We start from the raw sequence: 18,155 nt of genomic DNA, 5'->3' as shown, positions 1-18,155 counted from the left end.
TCATCATAAAATAGCCTGTGAAAGAGGTGAATAGCTACTGTACAATTCTGTATGTGGAGTGTAAAATCCATCATCTTAGATGGTAAGAAAATGCGGATGGGCTCTCAGTCCTTCACTTCTTCCTTTTGTTTCGTCAGTGAATGCTGCATACAGAGAAGGTTGCTGAGTCTGAAGCCAGTCTCTCTCATGCTATGATACCTAATTCAGCTCCTCAGTTCTTTATTACTAGCCACATTTCCTCTACCATTTAATCCGTTTTCCCACGTTGTTATCCACTCTGCCCCACTGGCAACCAAAGGGACTAGACAGAGTAATTGCTTTTCAGACAACTTGGAATAAAAAAAGTCTTTTATCTGTAGTCCTGCTGCTTGCAAACAAATGCACAGTGGACACAATGAGACTGTTTGACATGTCAGAGGTCTGTTTCTTTTTCTTGGAAAAACATGTAGTATTTCCCTGTTTAAACCAAAAGAGAACATACATTATCTGTGTCCTGCTTTCTATTTCTTAAACAAAAAACAGCTGGTGCTAGTGCTTGCCTTTAGGAAGAGACCATCAGGAAGTTGAAATATCAAATCTTGGCTCTGCTTAGTTGCCACGGTGATGTATAATTAACCAGGCTGCAGTAATCTTATAGAAAGTAAACATAAGGAAATATTCTTGCTAATAGAAAAATTTAAACCATGGTTTTAAGTAAGACTGAAAGGACTGAAAATTAAATTTTAATTTATCATTTACAATTGTCCATGTATTTGCATTTGTATTGTAATTTGATAAAAATAGTATCGTATTGTGGTCAGAAAGAAATTTAAATGAGTTTGAAAGAAATAAAAAAGGATTCTGAAGCACATTATTGATGGTGCAGTCTTTGTAAGAGATTGGTGTTTCATTGATTTTTGTGGGGATTTGGGTTTTTTTTTCCTCCTTGTTGCTAATAGGATTCTATTTGAAAAACAATACATTTCCCTACAATGTATCCAATAAGAAATTAATCGAGAGAAAAAAGTTTGATTTGGAAATAATGGGAAATCAGATAAGGGCAAACAATTCAGTGTTCACCTCTTGCAGCTGATACACAAGCACCTTTTCCAAGTGGTTACGACACTGATGCAGAGTAATTTGTTTGTCTAAATACCTTAAGTGGTAATTGTTAAATTATTATAATGTATTTTAATGTACCTTTGGAAGGCCACACATGCCAAAAGAAATTGATGTGCAGTTCCCCAGATCCATACAGGAGAAAGTTTCAGTCTGTTTGTGAGGTTTACATGAGAGATGAGTTTAAGCATGGGATGCTGTTAAAGAATTAAAACTGTGGAACATTGTCAGTGAGATACTCGTGCTGAAATGTGGGTCAGGAGCAGTGGGATAAAGGTTATGTAGTTTTGGGAATCCTATTCCTTGTAGTATGTCTTAAAGGCATGCTTTATGTGCAGCAGTCTGAACAGATGTACAGCACAGGGGCTGCTCAGTAGCTGGGGTAGAACCATGCATCTACTGACCCTGATGGGAAGGGGATTAATCCTTTAAGAACTTTTGTTCGTTCTCTGCATTTGGTCTTCAGAACTTTGGTTTAGACTCTGGAGGATGTTACTAAAATCAAGACACCACGTGTACCTAGTAACAGGCCCTGAGAATTTTTTTGTTCTTATGGTCTCTTTGTAAGATGTAATTATACTTTGTAATACTTTCTCTTCTGGAAAGCTAAGAACAATAAGTGACCTTCAGTTTGTTTAAAACTCTGCTGTAAGTACTGTCAGAGTGTACGTTACTGATTAGAGCTGCAGTTCACCTGCCACAGCTCTTAATAAAAATACTTCTATTGCATATTGTCATTTAAGGCACACTATTCTTCACCTTCAAATTTATTCAGTTCTCCTGTCAAATTTTAACATCATAGTGCTTGTGTGTGCTCCATGTGCATTATTCCCACTGGCTTGAGCAGAAGACAATGAAGGTTGCTTACTCTGGCACTGCGAAGTGCTGAGCACTCTTGGCTTTTGGTGACTTCTGACAGTAGAGGGTATGCAGGGAGTAAGTCTCATGGTCAAAGCTTGTTTGCCACACTCTACGCTGAGAAGAAAGATGCTTTGAAGAATGAGCCTGAACATGTTTCTACCCCTTCTGCTGTAACTTTCTACTTTCTGAATGATTAGTATTCACTCAGAATTGCATCTTGTGATAAAATTAGCATTGGGTAAAAATGTATTTCTTTCTGTTGTTTTGTAATTTCTTGCTTCTCCATTTGATTAGGTGAACTTTTAGTTTGTGTGGCATAAAAATATGCATAGAAGTACCAAGTCGTTTCCAGTAAAATGCCCAGGTATTTTGTACACATCATGTCCTCTTTTCTTACTGAGCAGGACACGGATTCCTGAGGGCCCCCCTCACCTTTGAGCGTTGTGTGAAAATACCAGCTCCTGAAGTTACAGTCGCTGTCAGATTATTGATAGGGGGGTGGGGATGTTTGGCATTTTGATTCAGAAAACAAGAAAAAAAAAATACAGAACAAAACAAAGTGGTTTTGCCCATATTTGCAAAAAGAGTGCAACATTTCACCTGAGACATGGTCTACAATTATGCTTTCCCCTGTTTGGCAAGGCTCCGTTGAAAAGGAGCCACTTCAGCAAAGCACCAGTGTTTACTTTGTTCCTCAACATCTGCTGTGAAGCACTTGACTGTAAAATGAATGCAATCCATCCTTTCAAATTCAGTTTTTAATATTTATTTGGCAGATCTGACCTCACAAGGGAGCCCAATACCCTGAGCAGCCACCCTTACTGCTGTCTGACCAAGGAATGACACTGGAGTGAGCTGTGAAAGCAGCTTCTTGCCACCATCTTCTCCACAGGAAATACATTGGTTGTTGCCAAGTGCAAACACTGGTGTGTTTTCACACATTTAGATTGCTTTCAGGCAGAAAATTGTTGCAGATTCAAAGTACGGTTTGTTTAAAATATGCTAATATTCCAGTAAAATTGGCATTCTTATGGTTGCTAAGAGGCTGTATTGAAATCTTATTCCACCTGGACTGCAGAACTGCTAGTGTCAGATAGCTTATGCGTTATAGATCCTGTATATTACAAAGATTTGCTTGAAGCTCAGGACTTAACAAGCATAACACAGAGGACTTTTGTACAAAGCTTGAAGAGTTAGTCCTTGGCCTTTGGCCAGGAATAAAGAATGCTTGCCCTTGTGCCATTTTGTCCTGTGCTGCTCCAGTTCTGGCAGCGGTTCTGCTTCAGTGTAATTGTTGGCACTGAAGCTCAGCTGAACCCTGAACGGCCTCTTCCTGCAAGCAAGCAGGGGCGCAGAGGTCCGAGACGGCATCAAAACTCTGTATTGATCAACTGTAATAGAGGACTCTATTATGAGAACTCTTCATATCAGAGCCAAGCAAATTGACTACGGCGATGCAGTAGTAAAGTACTAAAAAAAGCCATAAAGGGTGTGAAGCAATTTTCAGTTTTTCCACAGGATAATGGAGGGGCTAAAAGAATCAGAGAACAAACAGCTCCTTCTGGGACAGTCACTGTTTTGGCTCTCTATGTGCAGTTGTTGTTGATCTCTCCTTCCTATCTGTGCTAAGTAGTAGTTGAGTTTTTCATTCTTGTCTGGACCAGACACAGAGCATAGTCAGAGCTTTAAGTGATAAAGTGTTTTTTATTGTTTGCAAAGGCTTGCTTACTCTTCTTTATTCTGCTGCTGTTTAAAAAAAAAACTTTCCCATTTCATTGAGGCAGATTTGGAAGTCAAACCAGAAACTTCAGACTCTACTACGATGGAAAGCACTTTGTTGGGGAGAAACGTTTTGAGTCCATCCATGACCTGGTGACAGATGGATTGATTACTCTTTATATTGAAACGAAGGCAGCTGAATACATTGCCAAGATGACAATAAATCCAATTTATGAACACATAGGATATACAACTTTAAACAGAGAGCCAGCACACAAAAAACATATGCCAACCCTGAGAGATGAACATGATGGCAAAGAGTCTACAGGAGAGGATGAGGTAGCAGAAAAGAGGGTAAGCAATTGTTAACCCACACTCTTCTTTTTATTAGACTTTTTACTTCATACTTTTAACTCTCCCCCTCTGTTATAAAGTGCTAAAGGTATCTGTAGATATTTAGTCTACATATTTATTTCCAGTATTGCATTAATAGTAATAGTTAAACTGGTTATAGGGCTTTTTAAATGGAAATTTTTGCATATTGCAAATTTCTATGATTTGGGGGTTAGTTATTTATCGTTGTGAGGTTCCTTTCCTCAGATATTTTCACATTTAGATGTTACCATTAAGCCATTCCTTTATTTCAAATGGGCTGGGAACGTTTAATCTTAAAATTTATTTCAGATTTAGATAATTTAATTTAGATTAAATTTTGGTAATCTAAAATCATTAGTTTATTTTATTCATCTAATAATGATATTTTTATATCTTTATAAAGAGATAATACATTATATTCTTTTTAATATAGAATTTTGTTCTACAAATATTAGCCCTTTGGTCAAAAACTATATTTTTAATATATTCAGCATTCCTCAAACAAATGCATTCCATAATCTATTCAGAAGTCTGCATACAATGACAGTAAAGTTGTCCACATTATAAATAAGCCTGTTCATTAAGATGATAAAATGTTAAAACATTTCACTTGGCTAAGTTCAGCCTGTCAGAAGCTGACAGAGCTATTTTTGGCCTCAGCCAGACTTATGAAGAAGGATTGCTCTCTTCAGAGAGTTGCAGTATCAGCTGAGAACTAACTATGTCCTGGATTATAAAAGGAAAAAGAACAACAAAGAAATCTTAGAACCAGTGAAAACAGAAATATTAAAGGAGGTTGGGAATGTATCAGGCAGACAAAGCAGCTGCCTGAAACTTCATTTGTGTGACAGAGACTAAACTTAAAAAGACAACAATGTCAATTCCATCATGTTAAACTAAATACTTTGTTTACTGAAAAGCTGACATATGAAAGTCTTTTTAAACTGTATTTTTACATATGTGTAGGTGTCAATGCATGTATACTAGTTCTATATGCTCCCCTATTTCACAAACTTCAGAATGACTTTAGAAGTGTCTGATATGCTTATAGTACTTAGAAGAAATGTTAACTCCAGTTGGGATCATCTGTTTGTCTTTCCAATCAGAAGTATCTCTGTGATTTCTGTTTTTCTTGAGGTGGAGGAAAGGTCTCACGGATAATTTCCAAATACATGACTATTATAGTGAAACTAAGCTTCATATAGTGTCCACAGAGAGAGGAGGCTCCTGGCTTTGGTCCTTCAAATCCTTCTCCATCAGGGTCTGTCATCCTGCACCGAATTTGCTGAGAGATGAAGCACCCAACTTAGCTCGAAGTGTGTTATCAGATCATTTTGACAAAAGAAATAACTGGTGGGGATATTGATGCTGGCTGACCATGTCAAACATCCAGTTTCTTGCCTGTTAGGTACCAGTAGTAGAAGGGTGAGTTATCGGTTGCAATTCCTGACAGCCACTGACTTGCAGCGTGCATTTTCAAAAGGATTTTTCTGCATGTTATCATAAAGAGTTCATTACAATGCAAAGCCTGGGCAAAAATCTTCTGTAAGAGTACTGGAAGTCATTGCTTTGGGTTTCTTTCATAAAATTAACTCTTCCTGCATTTAGCAACTTTCAAGTGACAACAGAACTCTGGTCTGTCACAACATTGTTTTAGATAGATGAAAAAGTTTTCATAATAAAGGGATTTCAATGATTATTATTGAAGAATGCTGTTTTTTCCATAGATTACATGGTGTTATGTCAGACTCATCAACAAGGTACGCCTATTGTTTTGAAACATTTTTAATGAAATAGCTCAAGAACTATTAAATACTTGTCACAGATTGAAATTTTAGGTGAAAAACCTTTAGAGAGGTTAGTCACATAATTGCAACATCCCACCCTGTTTGTCTGGAAATTATAAGCAACTATAACTGGAGGTTATAAGAGGCTTCATCTGCAACATAATTCAACAACAATGGTGTTTACTGGCCTGAAGTCCAGCTTTTGAGCGTTTTCCTTTTATTTTTCTTGGAACAGCGTTGATGTGGATGCAATGCAGCACACAGACATCACAATACAATTAAATGTGGAGATTTCAGTTTAATTTTCAAGTCATTATCCAGTTTACTACCTATGGCTGCATGGGGAAGGCACAGTGTGATCCTTTTTGCTGTGGAGTGGCACAGAGGTAACACCTTTGCTGCTTTTAGACCTCTCAGGGTCTTTGCTGGAAGATGACACAGAGTCCCGAGTGTCACTTCACCCAGCAAATCTCCAAGGGGAATAAGGCATTCAGCCCCACAACCAACACCTGATCCCAGCAGCAACCTCAGCATTTGGAACAAGCCCCGGTGTCCAGCTAAGGCTTGCCAAATCCTTTCTTCCTCCTCTGTTAGTCACAGGATGTGGGGAGCATGGGAAGGGGGAGAGATACAGTGGTGGCTTCACCAGATGTCTTGTGGGGGGTGGTGGCTATGTGCAACATAGAAGTGGTGGGGAGAGGAGACCTCGGAGGGCTTTCCCAAGTGTCTCCCATTACTGTATGGTGGACTTGCCTGCTTGCACACCTGCTAAATCTGTCACCCTGACAGCCTGGGAGAACATAACCAAGCGGCTAGAAGGCTGTTCGGGCAGGTGACTGAATCACATCTGCTGGTTAATTTTATTTAAAAAAAAAAAAAAAAACAAACAACACTGAAATCATGTGATATATGCTTGTTTGACAAATAATTTGCATTTAAAGCATGGGTACTGGATGACAGGAATATTTCTCTGGCTTTTTTAAAAGCCTACCTAGTATGAAGTGTTAACAATGGAGAGATTCCATTTTCACTTAAACAGAAGACCCAACCTCTCTGCTAGTTTATAAGTTTCCTTTGGTAAAATAATAAGAATGCAAAAAGAAAAATATACGTGTCCTCTACTAAACTGCTCAGAAGGTCTTTTTACCGTTTTTATGCAGGCTACTTGTTATTGATACTTACTTGAAAACTTTGATTAAGAATAACATAGTATTTACCTTCCTATGAATCTTTTAACCATGATCTAAGGAAGCATTCTTATAGGACATTTATAAATGGGTCAAGTAGTTTTTCTTTCTCATTGGTGGGAGGGATGGCAGAGTGATTCCTGTTGTCCAATATAAAAAAGAATATCACTGCATCGATATTGACAATTCTAACAAAGAACACAAAGAAAATTGTCCAACATCCAATGAGGAGAAAAACCATTGTCTTATGATCCAAACAGCAAGATCGGTCTGCTACAACATTGGCCAATTAGTCCCACGGTGAGGATGAAAATTTCTGTGGGGTACAATATTTGGCAATTAATGCATCTTTATCAGTTTTATACTGTAGCCACACAGCTTCTCCCTACACAGTATGTTTCTTCCTCTTGTAAAGAGAGGAAGAAGTGTGGTCTTGAACATTGATCATTCTAAACTAAAATATATTCCCAGATTTGCAGACTCTGAGGCTGTTCAGATCCAAATCTGAACTTTGTGCCTGCGACTGTTGCCCAATCCTGTGTGGGTGGTGTATGAAACATAAACCCTTCAGAAGAAGGGAAGGAGAGATACACAGGCTTCGACTGGAGAACAGCTGGTGGAAATGTAGTTCCGCTTTCTGCCATAAAATCAAGTGGAGGAAATTGGGCGGCCAGAGAACACACCTCAGACTTGAGAATGAAATATTAAAGAGCCCTTCACCTAGCCTTGAATTTGGTGCCACAGATTTGTGTTAGATGCCTCCCAGCATGCACTAATAATACTTTATTTGTTCCCTGCTCTTTCAGCAATTACTTTATAGTAAAAGAATTTAGTGTGTGTTGGGTGACTTGTCATATGCAATACGTTAAAAATGAGCCTTAGTAAAGGGGAAGGATTTAAAGACTGTAAAAGATGAAAAGACAAAAATTATGCAATCGTTAGATGAGGATCATAGGACACAAATCACAATACTCCAAAGTACTGAGTCCTGCAAGAGACCATATTGTGGTGTGATTTAAGATGCAGTTTTTAATAGGAAAAGCATGAGAATATAATCCACTACACAGTATGGATTACGAGAAGGAATTTGACTGCTTAGCATATAGAAATATATTTTTAAAATTAAAATTAAAATCCCTGGTTAGTGATTTATGATTTTCATAACCTATGAAAAAATCAGTAAATAGTCAGAGGTAACTGGAGGAGTGGAGACTGAAAACAGGAGAGTGCTTGTCATGCTTAAATGCTCTAAATAGATATTTTAGCTGCTGTGCTAAAAAGGTAATGCTGGTTCCCAAAACAGTCTGCAGATTTTTCAAAACTCAATTGTGCGGCCATTGTGGTCTGTGTATTAAGAGAGGGCTAAGATTCATTTGAAAGTGGGCTTCCCAAGTGGATTCAGTCTGTATGGCCTAGTATGGAAGTGGAAATAATACCCAGTATCAAAAGATTTACAGTTCCTCACATGCCTTGAATACTGATGGATCTCTGAACATTCTCCACTCTCACAGGTAATTATGGCCTTGGAGCAGATGACTTGATTCAGTTAAATACCTTATATAAATGGTAGCTCTCAGAAATTAATACCTAGATACATATATCAAACCCCATCTTGAAAGCCCTGCAAAACATGATTTTTTTTCATTCTGACATGCTTTTGAGATATTAATGTAAGAAGTTGTACGAGTGATTTATTCAAGATTTAATATTTGTTATGAGAAAATTAAATGATCAGTTATGAGTTATCCCATCTTTCAGAATGAAATGCTGAGGTTAATGTTAGGATAGCAACTGAATCACATTTATTCATGTTTACTTTGGTGATAAGTGCTATTTCTTCAAGAAACTTCAGTGGCTGCAAATTAATTAAAGACCCCTTCTACAGCGTACTACATTCGGTTCAATTCCTACAGACAGAAAGAACTGAGAGAACGTTTGTGGCAGCAGTCACCCAACAAAAGATTCTTTTGTGCTATTTTTAATGACTTTAGTGGTGAGACTATTTTTTCCTCCATAGTGATGAAGGCTGATAGTCTGCAACCCTATGCAAGGAGACCTGGAAATTTAAATCTGTGTCATTTTAGTAGGAAACATGCTTTTAAGCCTGCCTCTGAAGATAATCCAGATCACAAAGTTAACTGCAATCTCTGTGTACATTTCTAACAATTTCATAACAGCTTCCACACACAAAATCAACGGTCATGTTTATGGGTGTTTGCAGAGGGGCAAGTCTCACTTTCAACCTTGAACTGACATTGATATTTTCATTAACGACACTATTTTCTACTTTTGCTTTCAATTAAATCTGTTAATAAGATCTGCTTTAAACCTTCCTTCACCAAAGCTTATTTTATCTTCAGTGAAAGGACATCAGAAAACGTAGCTGAGGAAGTTACAGCAGTCTGTTGTAGAAGCATAAGTCCCCTTAGCAAGGTCTGTGATGGAGGAAGACAGCTTTGAACGACGTTTTGTGCCTAGTAATGCCAGTGCTGGGACTGATGGGGACTAAAAAGAAGACATGGTCTTAATAATCAGGGAGGAAAGTGTGCTTTGAGAGTGAAGAAATCTTGATGCTGGAAGTTGTGTATTTCCATTTACTTGAATTACCTATCTTTTCTAACAAAATTAAGTTATTTAATGGATAAACCTCTAGACAAGCTGTAGCTATAACAAGGGTAGCAACAAAGCAATAATGTTTTTAGAAGTACAACTAATAAATGTTTAGCTTAAAGTACATTTAAAGACACAGGAGACTGAGGCACTGAAGAATCCCATGGGTTAATTTGAGGAGATTGTCAACTCTTTTTCTCACAAATGTTCCCTTCCAGTCCCTGCGCGGGTGTCCATGACAATCACTCCATAAGTTTAATGTAATTTATAAATAAAACATAACTCTGTGGAAGGCAGAAACTTCTATTTATTTCTTCTGGGTTTAACCCATCTTTCAGCAGAGACTTCAAAGCATGGACAATTTTGTCAATATCAAGAAAGTTCCTAGCAGGATGAAAAACAAGCCTACTTTTTAGGTAGCTGCTCCAGCGTATCGGCAATGTTGTACTCTGCAGGGATTGCCCTGGCCTCAGTCTTCTTCATCTTGCCTTTCTGTGCATTAGCATTTATGGCAGTAGGGATCTAGTGCTGTATATGTCATTATATGTGACACATACAGTTCAAACTAAGACTGCAAATGTTTATGATGCCTTTTTATGAGCATATATGTTTTTAACTTACCTATATGTTTATTAAACCTGAGAAAGGAGAGCTAATAGCATGTGCTGTCCAGTGTGCAGAGAACAACACAAAGAAAATTGTTTTCTCCAAACTGCAACATGCTTTTTCTGCTCAAAATCACTGAGAATAACCTAAGCCCTTATTTTGCTCAGTGTGGCAGTAAAATTGATACACAAAAAGATTATATAAACTGATCTTGTTTTAAGATTCAGAGCTTCTAAGTGAAGCATAAACTTTACTAATTTAATCCCCAGGTCGCAGAATATCTAGTTTTTCTCTTAGCAGTATCTCGTGCTTATAAAGGATAAATTAGCAAGCCAGACTTGTTTTTTAAGGGTTTCTCACTGGGCCTGTAGTTCAACTGCAGTGCTAAACATGATCCCATAACTCTTCTGGTTTTCCAAGGCCAAATTCTTTCTTCTTCTCTCCTTGCCAGCCCTGGTTGGTGTCAGCTGTGCTCTATTAGTTCCTGCAGGTTACAAATGGCATCCCAGCTGATTCCACTTAGCCTCAAAGGACTACACCTGCCTGCCTCTGTGTGTGTGCCTTGAAAGCACATTAATTTAATGTTCACACAATAATGTGTGGGATTATTGTGAAATTAAAGTTGCATGCTTGTGTTGGTAGCCTGATTCTATGTTGCTGGTCTAGTATTGCAAGGTTCAAAACAAATAAGGCTCTACAAACTTCAGACAGTGATGAGTGCCTTAGTTCAGGTTGCGTGTCAAATCCACAGTGCGCCTCCCTTCATGACGCTACTCCTGTAGAGAGGTTTCCTCCATTTTGTAGATAAGCACAGCTGAGGATCGGCATCCCACTTCAGCCTTTTGTCATGGGTACAAGTTACTTGACTGCTTGCTCAGATGACTTTTCACGCTACTTTCTGCTTTTTCATGTAAGTGTGGCTCCTTCGTTATCTGGCATGTGAGATGTGTACAGACAGATGTAGTCTTCAGAAAGTTCAGTGTCTAATTATACTGAGACAGGCAGCTGCCATGTGAAATCCGGGGCTCTGGTGTCTCAGACTCACAAACCAGACCCTCAGCAAAAAGTGTGCAGAGTTAATTACCCTCAGTGTATGCCTTGTGAGCCTTTGTAAAACAAATAGTGTACATAACTGTTAAAAAGACTGTAAAGCAGTACAGTTGCTGTGCAATTAAATGTGAAGAGTACTGGTTGTGGTGTTACTGATAAAATGAAACCATTAGCAACAAATAAGCTCTTATTCTTTTCCTGTGTTTCTCAGTGTTGTGAGGTAAGCCAGCGTGAAGCCCTCACCAGCAGTTCTTTCCAGGGTTTCTAATGCTTGGTGGTTTAGATATGGTTACATTTTTAATGCCTTTCAAAAAGTGCCATATAGCCTTAGCTTCTCTGATGTGTACCGGCAGAAGTTTCCTTCCTTTTTAACTGAGGTAGGCTAGCACAGGAAGGATCGCAGGGAGCAAGGAAGGAATCTCCCTTAGCTCTTGAAAAGCCAGAGAGGATAGCTTTCTTTGGGCACTCTTTAGGGCGAGATAGGTTTTTCCCATCCTGGTGGACCTTAATAGATGGCACACAGAAATACAGAGGTCCAGCTCAACTCCTGATGAGCAATGGAGAACTGTCATGGCTTCAGGCCTAACATGCTGTAGGAGTCTGCTGCTTGTGGTTTCCAAAGAAGCTACCTAGATGTATAGTGGGGACACCTCATAGCCATATCTAAGGATTTAAAAAAAAATAATAATTTGTTTTTAACCGTGTAGTTTCCCTTGACTTTTTTCACTTTCTCACAATTGAATAATCCATGCAGTGGCCACAGAAAGGGGAAGGTGTGTCTCTTTCAGAGCAGCCTCTAAAGCAGGCATGTGGTTGTCATTGATTACTTATGCAAAGAGCTTCCAGGACGGTGAGGGACTGTGGTGGGTTGCTAGCTGGCAGCTCCCTCGTTTGTTGTTCTCTTTCCTTAGCTGTGTGAGTTTTGAGTCTTTTTTTTTTCAACTCCTCCTCCCATCTGGCATCTCCTAATTATTTTCTATTACTAATCACTTCTACAGGAAACAGACTGGACTGTTGAATTAAGAGCCCTATAAAAGGATAATTTTGTTATTTACAAGTTTCTTACCTCACTTAGACTTTATAATGTGACACTGTATAGCTGGTGATAATCACCTTGGGCTATGATTGTGTCTAATCTCATAAACTAGGCAGGGTCAGGTCTGGTCACTAGTTGAATGTGAGAGGCCCAAGGAAAAGCTGGGGCTGCGGGAAGTGGGGAAGTGGTAGCACCTTTGGCTGTGAACTAATACGCAACATGTCTTGTGTTGTATACCCTCTGCAACTCGGTGTAGCCTGCATAAATCTGTGCTAAGAGTCTGACTACCAGGGATTTTCTTCACTATTATTATTCAGATAAGCTCCTTCTTCTCTATACTGTTTGCAGTGGGGGGCAGGGGGTTGTTTTTTATTTAGATGGGAGGGAAGAAAGCATTTTACATTGGTCACTGTTTACATGCTTGCAAGTACAAATACATGCCGCTTGGCTTGTGTACAAAGATGGAAAGGATGTGGAGCTGTGGCAGTCTGGTGTGTTGCCCCCCGTTCGGTTACAGAATCCCCTGATAGGCAGGCACATCTGCTCCGCTAATAATTGCCCATTCATAAGTGGTTACCAAACCCGTAAGACCCATGAAGAGTTAAATGCTTGTTTTAAAAGTGGTAGCAGAAAGAGAAGTAGCTAGAGGTGCCTAAATGAAGTATTAGACTGTGAAAGAAAAAAAGAACGACTATTTGTCATGTGGTTAATGCCGCAGAAGCTGATCTGTTCTAGCCCTTGTTTATTTCCTTTTAATCTTTAACAAGAAAAAAGATATTTTCAGATAAAACTTCTCATGCTTAGTTCTAGTCTCTAGCTGAATGTTTTACTTTTCTGAATTTGAACAAAGTAAGGAGAGCAGTTTTGTTACTAAGCTCAATAAACTGCTTGCTCTCATTACTTCAAACTTGTCACACTCATCAGCAAAGACAGCAACTCTTGACAGTTCTGCAAAGTCTTCCTTTGATCATTAACTTCTAGAACATTAAACTTTTCGATATTTAACCTTTTTTCTGCATGGCATCAGCAGTTAGAAATAGTGTTGCTTCTGGCATTCATTGTTCCTACAGTCCTAATGTTCAAGCAAGCTAAGAATCGCCATACTGAAAAATCTGATTCTCAGTTGATCAACAGTTGTTGCTCTAATCCTTGTCACCTTGGTATTGATATTCCTCACATCCATACAACTTCCAAGATAACTACAGGATGATGTGTTTCTAATAGTGAAGTTCATATCATAACACACTTAAACTATATTGCTTTTTAGTGGGGATCATTATTGCATTTGGTTAGAGCTAAAGTAGTTTGGAATAGTTTGCCTAAGGAACATTACAGTTAGTATCACAAAGTATAATGTCCTCTATTAAACCTTAGTCATATGTGGATGTGTTTTATTAAGTTTTTTTATAATTTCCAATTCGTGAATTAGATTAGTAGCACTTAAAGGCATGCAGCTTTTCCCCTTCCTGAGAGAACAGTGGAGGAATACTGTGAAAATATGAAAGGCTGTATTCCCAATTTCCATTTTGCATGTTACAGTGAGACATTTTAAAAGCTCTGTGCTTTATATCTTGTATTAAATAGTTTATTGGTTGAAGATTTCTGATGATTTTACGTTGCTGGAAATGTCTTGAAGCATTTACCAAAGTTAATATGGTAATGAATTACATTTGCATTCAGGCATTTCTGTGAATTGGCTGATGATTAGAGTAACGATGTGTTTAATACAAATGCACAAAAATTGCAAAAAGTATCATGTGTTATCTTTCACAGAATTTGAAGTGCTCAGTCTCTTAAGTGACAGCTTCTCATTTACTGCAGCCTCCAAATCCTTGCTAGCATTTGTCGCAGCACTGCAGCCTGGTGCCTGCAAGCTGCCAATCACCTCTGTCACACACTGGAGTTCACGAGGCAGGCTCACTGCTCAGCAAGTTGATAATGCTGAGAGCTTTCTGGATAATTTTTTTTATCAGCCCAATGGGTTAATTCTCCTGAGCTATTTTTATTGTTGAAAATGCAAACAACCTCAGTGTTAGAAATCTTATGAGCAATGTCACTTAAAGAGCTGGAAGGTGGTGGCAGTACAAATAAAAAAATGCCCGATGAGATGAAAAATGTGACTAAGTAAGAAGAAAGCAGTTGTGGTGGATAAATGTTTTGTTTATTGCCAATAATTTTGAATGTTGCCAATGAATTTAAGAAACGGAACTATACCCCAAAATTAATCTTTTAGCTTCTATGTGCCCTATACTCAAAATAAGAGCTTCTGTCCAAAGACACATGCCTCTGAAATCCCAAATTTCAGATCTGTGAGTTACTGATTGGGACTTAGGACTAGTGTATTTCAACTGAAAACACACATCAACTAAACATAATGTTGCAAGAAACCACAGACTTGCGGGGGGGAAAAAAACCTCAAAACCAAAATAACCCCCCCAGTCCCTCCTGTGTAACAGAAGTTGTATAACCTGTCCACATGCCGAGGCCTGCTTCTCCCCTAAAAGGTAAATAATCTGTCTAGCCCAAATTTATGATGGGGAGTTGCATTGCCAGCCTCATTCTGAATCATTCAAAATGATTCAGTTTTCAAATCAAGACATTATTTAAATTTGTTTCCAAGATTCTGGGTTTGACCATTTGAGACAATGGTGTCTTGAGTGCCTGTCTCAAGTAAGAATTTTTAACAGTTATAGCTTTGTCTAGGGAAATGGATGCTTCCTGCCCTTATATGAAAATTTTCATGAGAGGCATTTTAAAATGTTAATTAGGAAACTCAGAGGGAATAAATAGGAAAGATGAACCATATGTGGGAAAGGAGAAATGAGAAAATTGGAACACTGGTCAACAGAATGTAAAATGAGCCTTTTCTGAGAATATGATCAGGGATTAGAAGATTTTATGGGTGGCAATAAACTGATCATTTGATAATAACTGATAATTTGACTCTGGGAGAAGAGTATAATTCCACTGCCAATTCCACTCTGGTTTCATTCATTGCAGGTTTCAAATCAGTCCTGATTTAAATAGAGATTTAGGCAAGGATAGTGGGAGCCTACACGAGAGACTCATTTGAAGGGTGATCAGCCTACCTCATTTTCTGAGTCTGCATTGTATAAAATGAATTTAGACCTTGACCCACAGCGCTGGTGCAGCTATGTCCATGGACACACATGCACCTAGAAGACTGGTAATCAGGGTCTGCAAGGAGTGCCCGTGGACACGGGGAGTTAGCCCATTTTGTAATTTTTCTACAGTGAGGTGGTCCATAAGCAGGTTTTTATCGTTATAAATTTTGCAAGGATGTTGCATGTCCATGTCACAACTCTAGTATAGCTTCAGTTTAAAAATTGTTTTTACCTTGATTCATGGGGTTGAGTCAAGTGATAATTAACGAAGGGTTAGGAGACTTTGCACTCTTAGTCTTATTTATGCTATAGAAGTATGATTATGGACTGAAAGTATGTTGAAGAAAGAAACTGTGACAGCACATGTATCATAGCAACATAGCTTATTCAGGAAGAAGTGGACGGATTCAAAATAAAGGATGTGCCAAAGGAGCAGGTGTAGTCTGAAATACAAAGAGTGTTTAGAAATTAATGAGCTGCGGTTTTCAATTATAACATACATTGAATTACTCTAAATTGAATTACTGTGTAGAACAAAAAAGCCTAATATTAGATGCCTTAGACTGCCAGACAAGACTAATGTGAAATGAATGTTATACATCAGGTAAGAAAATATTAATGAGACATAAGGAGAAATTTCCATACCACTTGCCCATGTTATACCAGTAGCCAAAGCTCCTACTCCATGAGGAATAAATACAAAGAACATAATAAAAATAATAGAAAGACCTTGTGGATTACGTGATTGTCATTATCCCTAAGTGTATACATTTTCAGTTACAAAAAAGAATTAGAGGTTTATTTTAAAACTGCTTTTGTCAGTACAATTTTTAAATGGATATTGTAAAGGAAGTGTTGTAAATTATTTATTTCCTAAAGTTTGGCCACCATCAACATTTCCTTGCTAGGAGGCAGGTAAGGTTCCTCATCAAAGGGTATGGTTAAGCTTTTTGATGTGCCCTGTGGTTTGCTCTGGTTTGTTTTGGGGGTTGGTGTTTTTAATTTTTTCTTTTATTTGAGGAAATCCTTATAACAGTATGGGTCAGATGAGAAATAAACTATCACCAGTCCCTTGTGGTTTCAGAAGATTAGACTAATAGCCTGTTTTCTCTTATGATACTTAAATGTAGTATATCAGTAACAAAGAGCATTTCCCAAAAGAGCAGCATTCATGCAGCTGCCAACTTGCATTACATTTTCACTGTTACCACTCCTATACAGCACATTGTCTTGTGGCGTTTATAAATGACTTCTAAGGTCTTTTTGGAATACAGTCTGCCTTGACGTGTCACAAGTCAAGAGGCTTTTGCTGGAGTGACCCCTCACTGCAATGAATGTCAGTAGTGCCTTGGTCACAACAGCACAGCTCCCTGCGGGCCGGCAAGGAGACATGCCACAGACCAGGGAAGGGAAGAAAACACGATGCTGTTAGCTGAAATAGAAAATGGTGACTAAATGGGAGCGAGATGGAGAAGCTGCTGAGGAGCTGCTGGCCAGTGTGAGCACTCCCTTAGGCAGAGCTCCTTGCTTCATCAACTCCTTTTCCTGTAGGTCTCATAGCTGCAAGACAGACCTCGATTAGGCAATGTGTAACGGTGTAATAGGTAACTTAAACTGCGTGAGTAGTCCTTCCAGTCTCTCTGCTTCTGTGTTTCACGGGGAGAGGAGCGCATGGCACAGGCAGCTGCTTTAACTCACTGTTTAGCTTACCACCTCCATGGCCCACGCTCCTGGCAGGAGGAGAGGAAGATGAGATGGACCAAAACAAAGCTATGAAGGATGGAAGAGTGGATGGAAAGGACTGAAAGAAAAGCTGTAAAGGACAGGCTTTGACTGAAGGATTTACTGGAGACAAATTCTGGTGTTTTGTGATGCTTCTCTCCTTGCTCATGAGCTGTCTTGCACACTCTGCCTGGGGAACAGTGATGCTGCCAACCCACCAAGGCAGGGAAGTGGTATCTTCTGTGCTCTACCAGCTCTTGGTCCCCTTCTGTACTTAACAAGTTTGGCTGGGGTTGGCCCCCTTTTAATGCAGTTTATTTTCCCAAGGAAAGAACAGGGTTGTGGTAATGAGCTGCTGCAAAGCGAGGAGAGAATTGCTGAGGCTGATACCTCAGCTTGAATTCATGGTCATGGGGAGCTGATTTCCTTGCCACAGTCAGAGTTAGGAGTGAAAAGAGCTTGTTTCTTAGCGTTCTGGGTAGCTTTTATCGTGGTGTTTGATTGGCACATCCTGCCTCAGTGTCACACAGCTTGGTAGCAGCTCTGCTTTTGTTGAGTAGTCATGTCTTGCCCCTTGTGAGCAGGCCAGTAGTCTCTGTCTTTAAAGGAAGGGCTGGAGCAGTTGGTTATTTTAACAGCGGCAGCTGGGGCCGTGGGGATGTCTTGCGCTGGTGTCTGCAGGGAAGAGCCCTGTGGCTTCGGCTAGCTCACGACCAAACCAGGACAAGGCAGGAGCCCTGGGAGGGGTGCAGGACTGCACTGTCTTGCCCAGAGCATGAGCCTGTGAGGAAGTGTATTATTATTTATACAGCATAAATGAAGTTGTAGCTATTGCTTGTAAAACCCAGCTTAGCACCATAATTGTTCGCAACATCCATGTCCCTGCCTGCGCACATTCTCACGTGCCTGTAGTGGTATTTGTACCTATGGAGTGTGAAAGAATCCCCAGAATTAGCTCCCCTTCTTCAGTGGACACAGC

At 39.2% G+C, this 18,155-nt stretch overlaps 1 protein-coding gene across 6 annotated transcripts in view; it reads left to right on the top strand.

The window, feature by feature from the left end:
• CHN1 (chimerin 1) overlaps positions 1 to 18,155 on the top strand; it is a 106,921-nt gene that overhangs the window by 49,498 nt on the left and 39,268 nt on the right. For 4 of the 6 annotated variants that reach the window (XM_064451646.1, XM_064451642.1, XM_064451641.1 and 1 more), the window contains 2 exons: positions 3,744 to 4,032; positions 5,781 to 5,813. In XM_064451646.1, the coding sequence (XP_064307716.1) occupies positions 3,744 to 4,032; positions 5,781 to 5,813 (322 nt within the window). The remainder of the gene's footprint in view (positions 1 to 3,743; positions 4,033 to 5,780; positions 5,814 to 18,155) is intronic. The other 2 variants (XM_064451644.1, XM_064451643.1) reach the window with 1 other exon arrangement.

The sequence above is a fragment of the Phalacrocorax carbo genome, chromosome 5 (genome assembly GCF_963921805.1).
Source record: "Phalacrocorax carbo chromosome 5, bPhaCar2.1, whole genome shotgun sequence".
In the NCBI taxonomy this organism is placed as follows: Eukaryota; Metazoa; Chordata; class Aves; order Suliformes; family Phalacrocoracidae; genus Phalacrocorax; species Phalacrocorax carbo.
The sequence above is the reverse complement of the archived record's forward strand: the minus strand, read 5'-3'. Positions and strand labels throughout refer to the sequence as shown.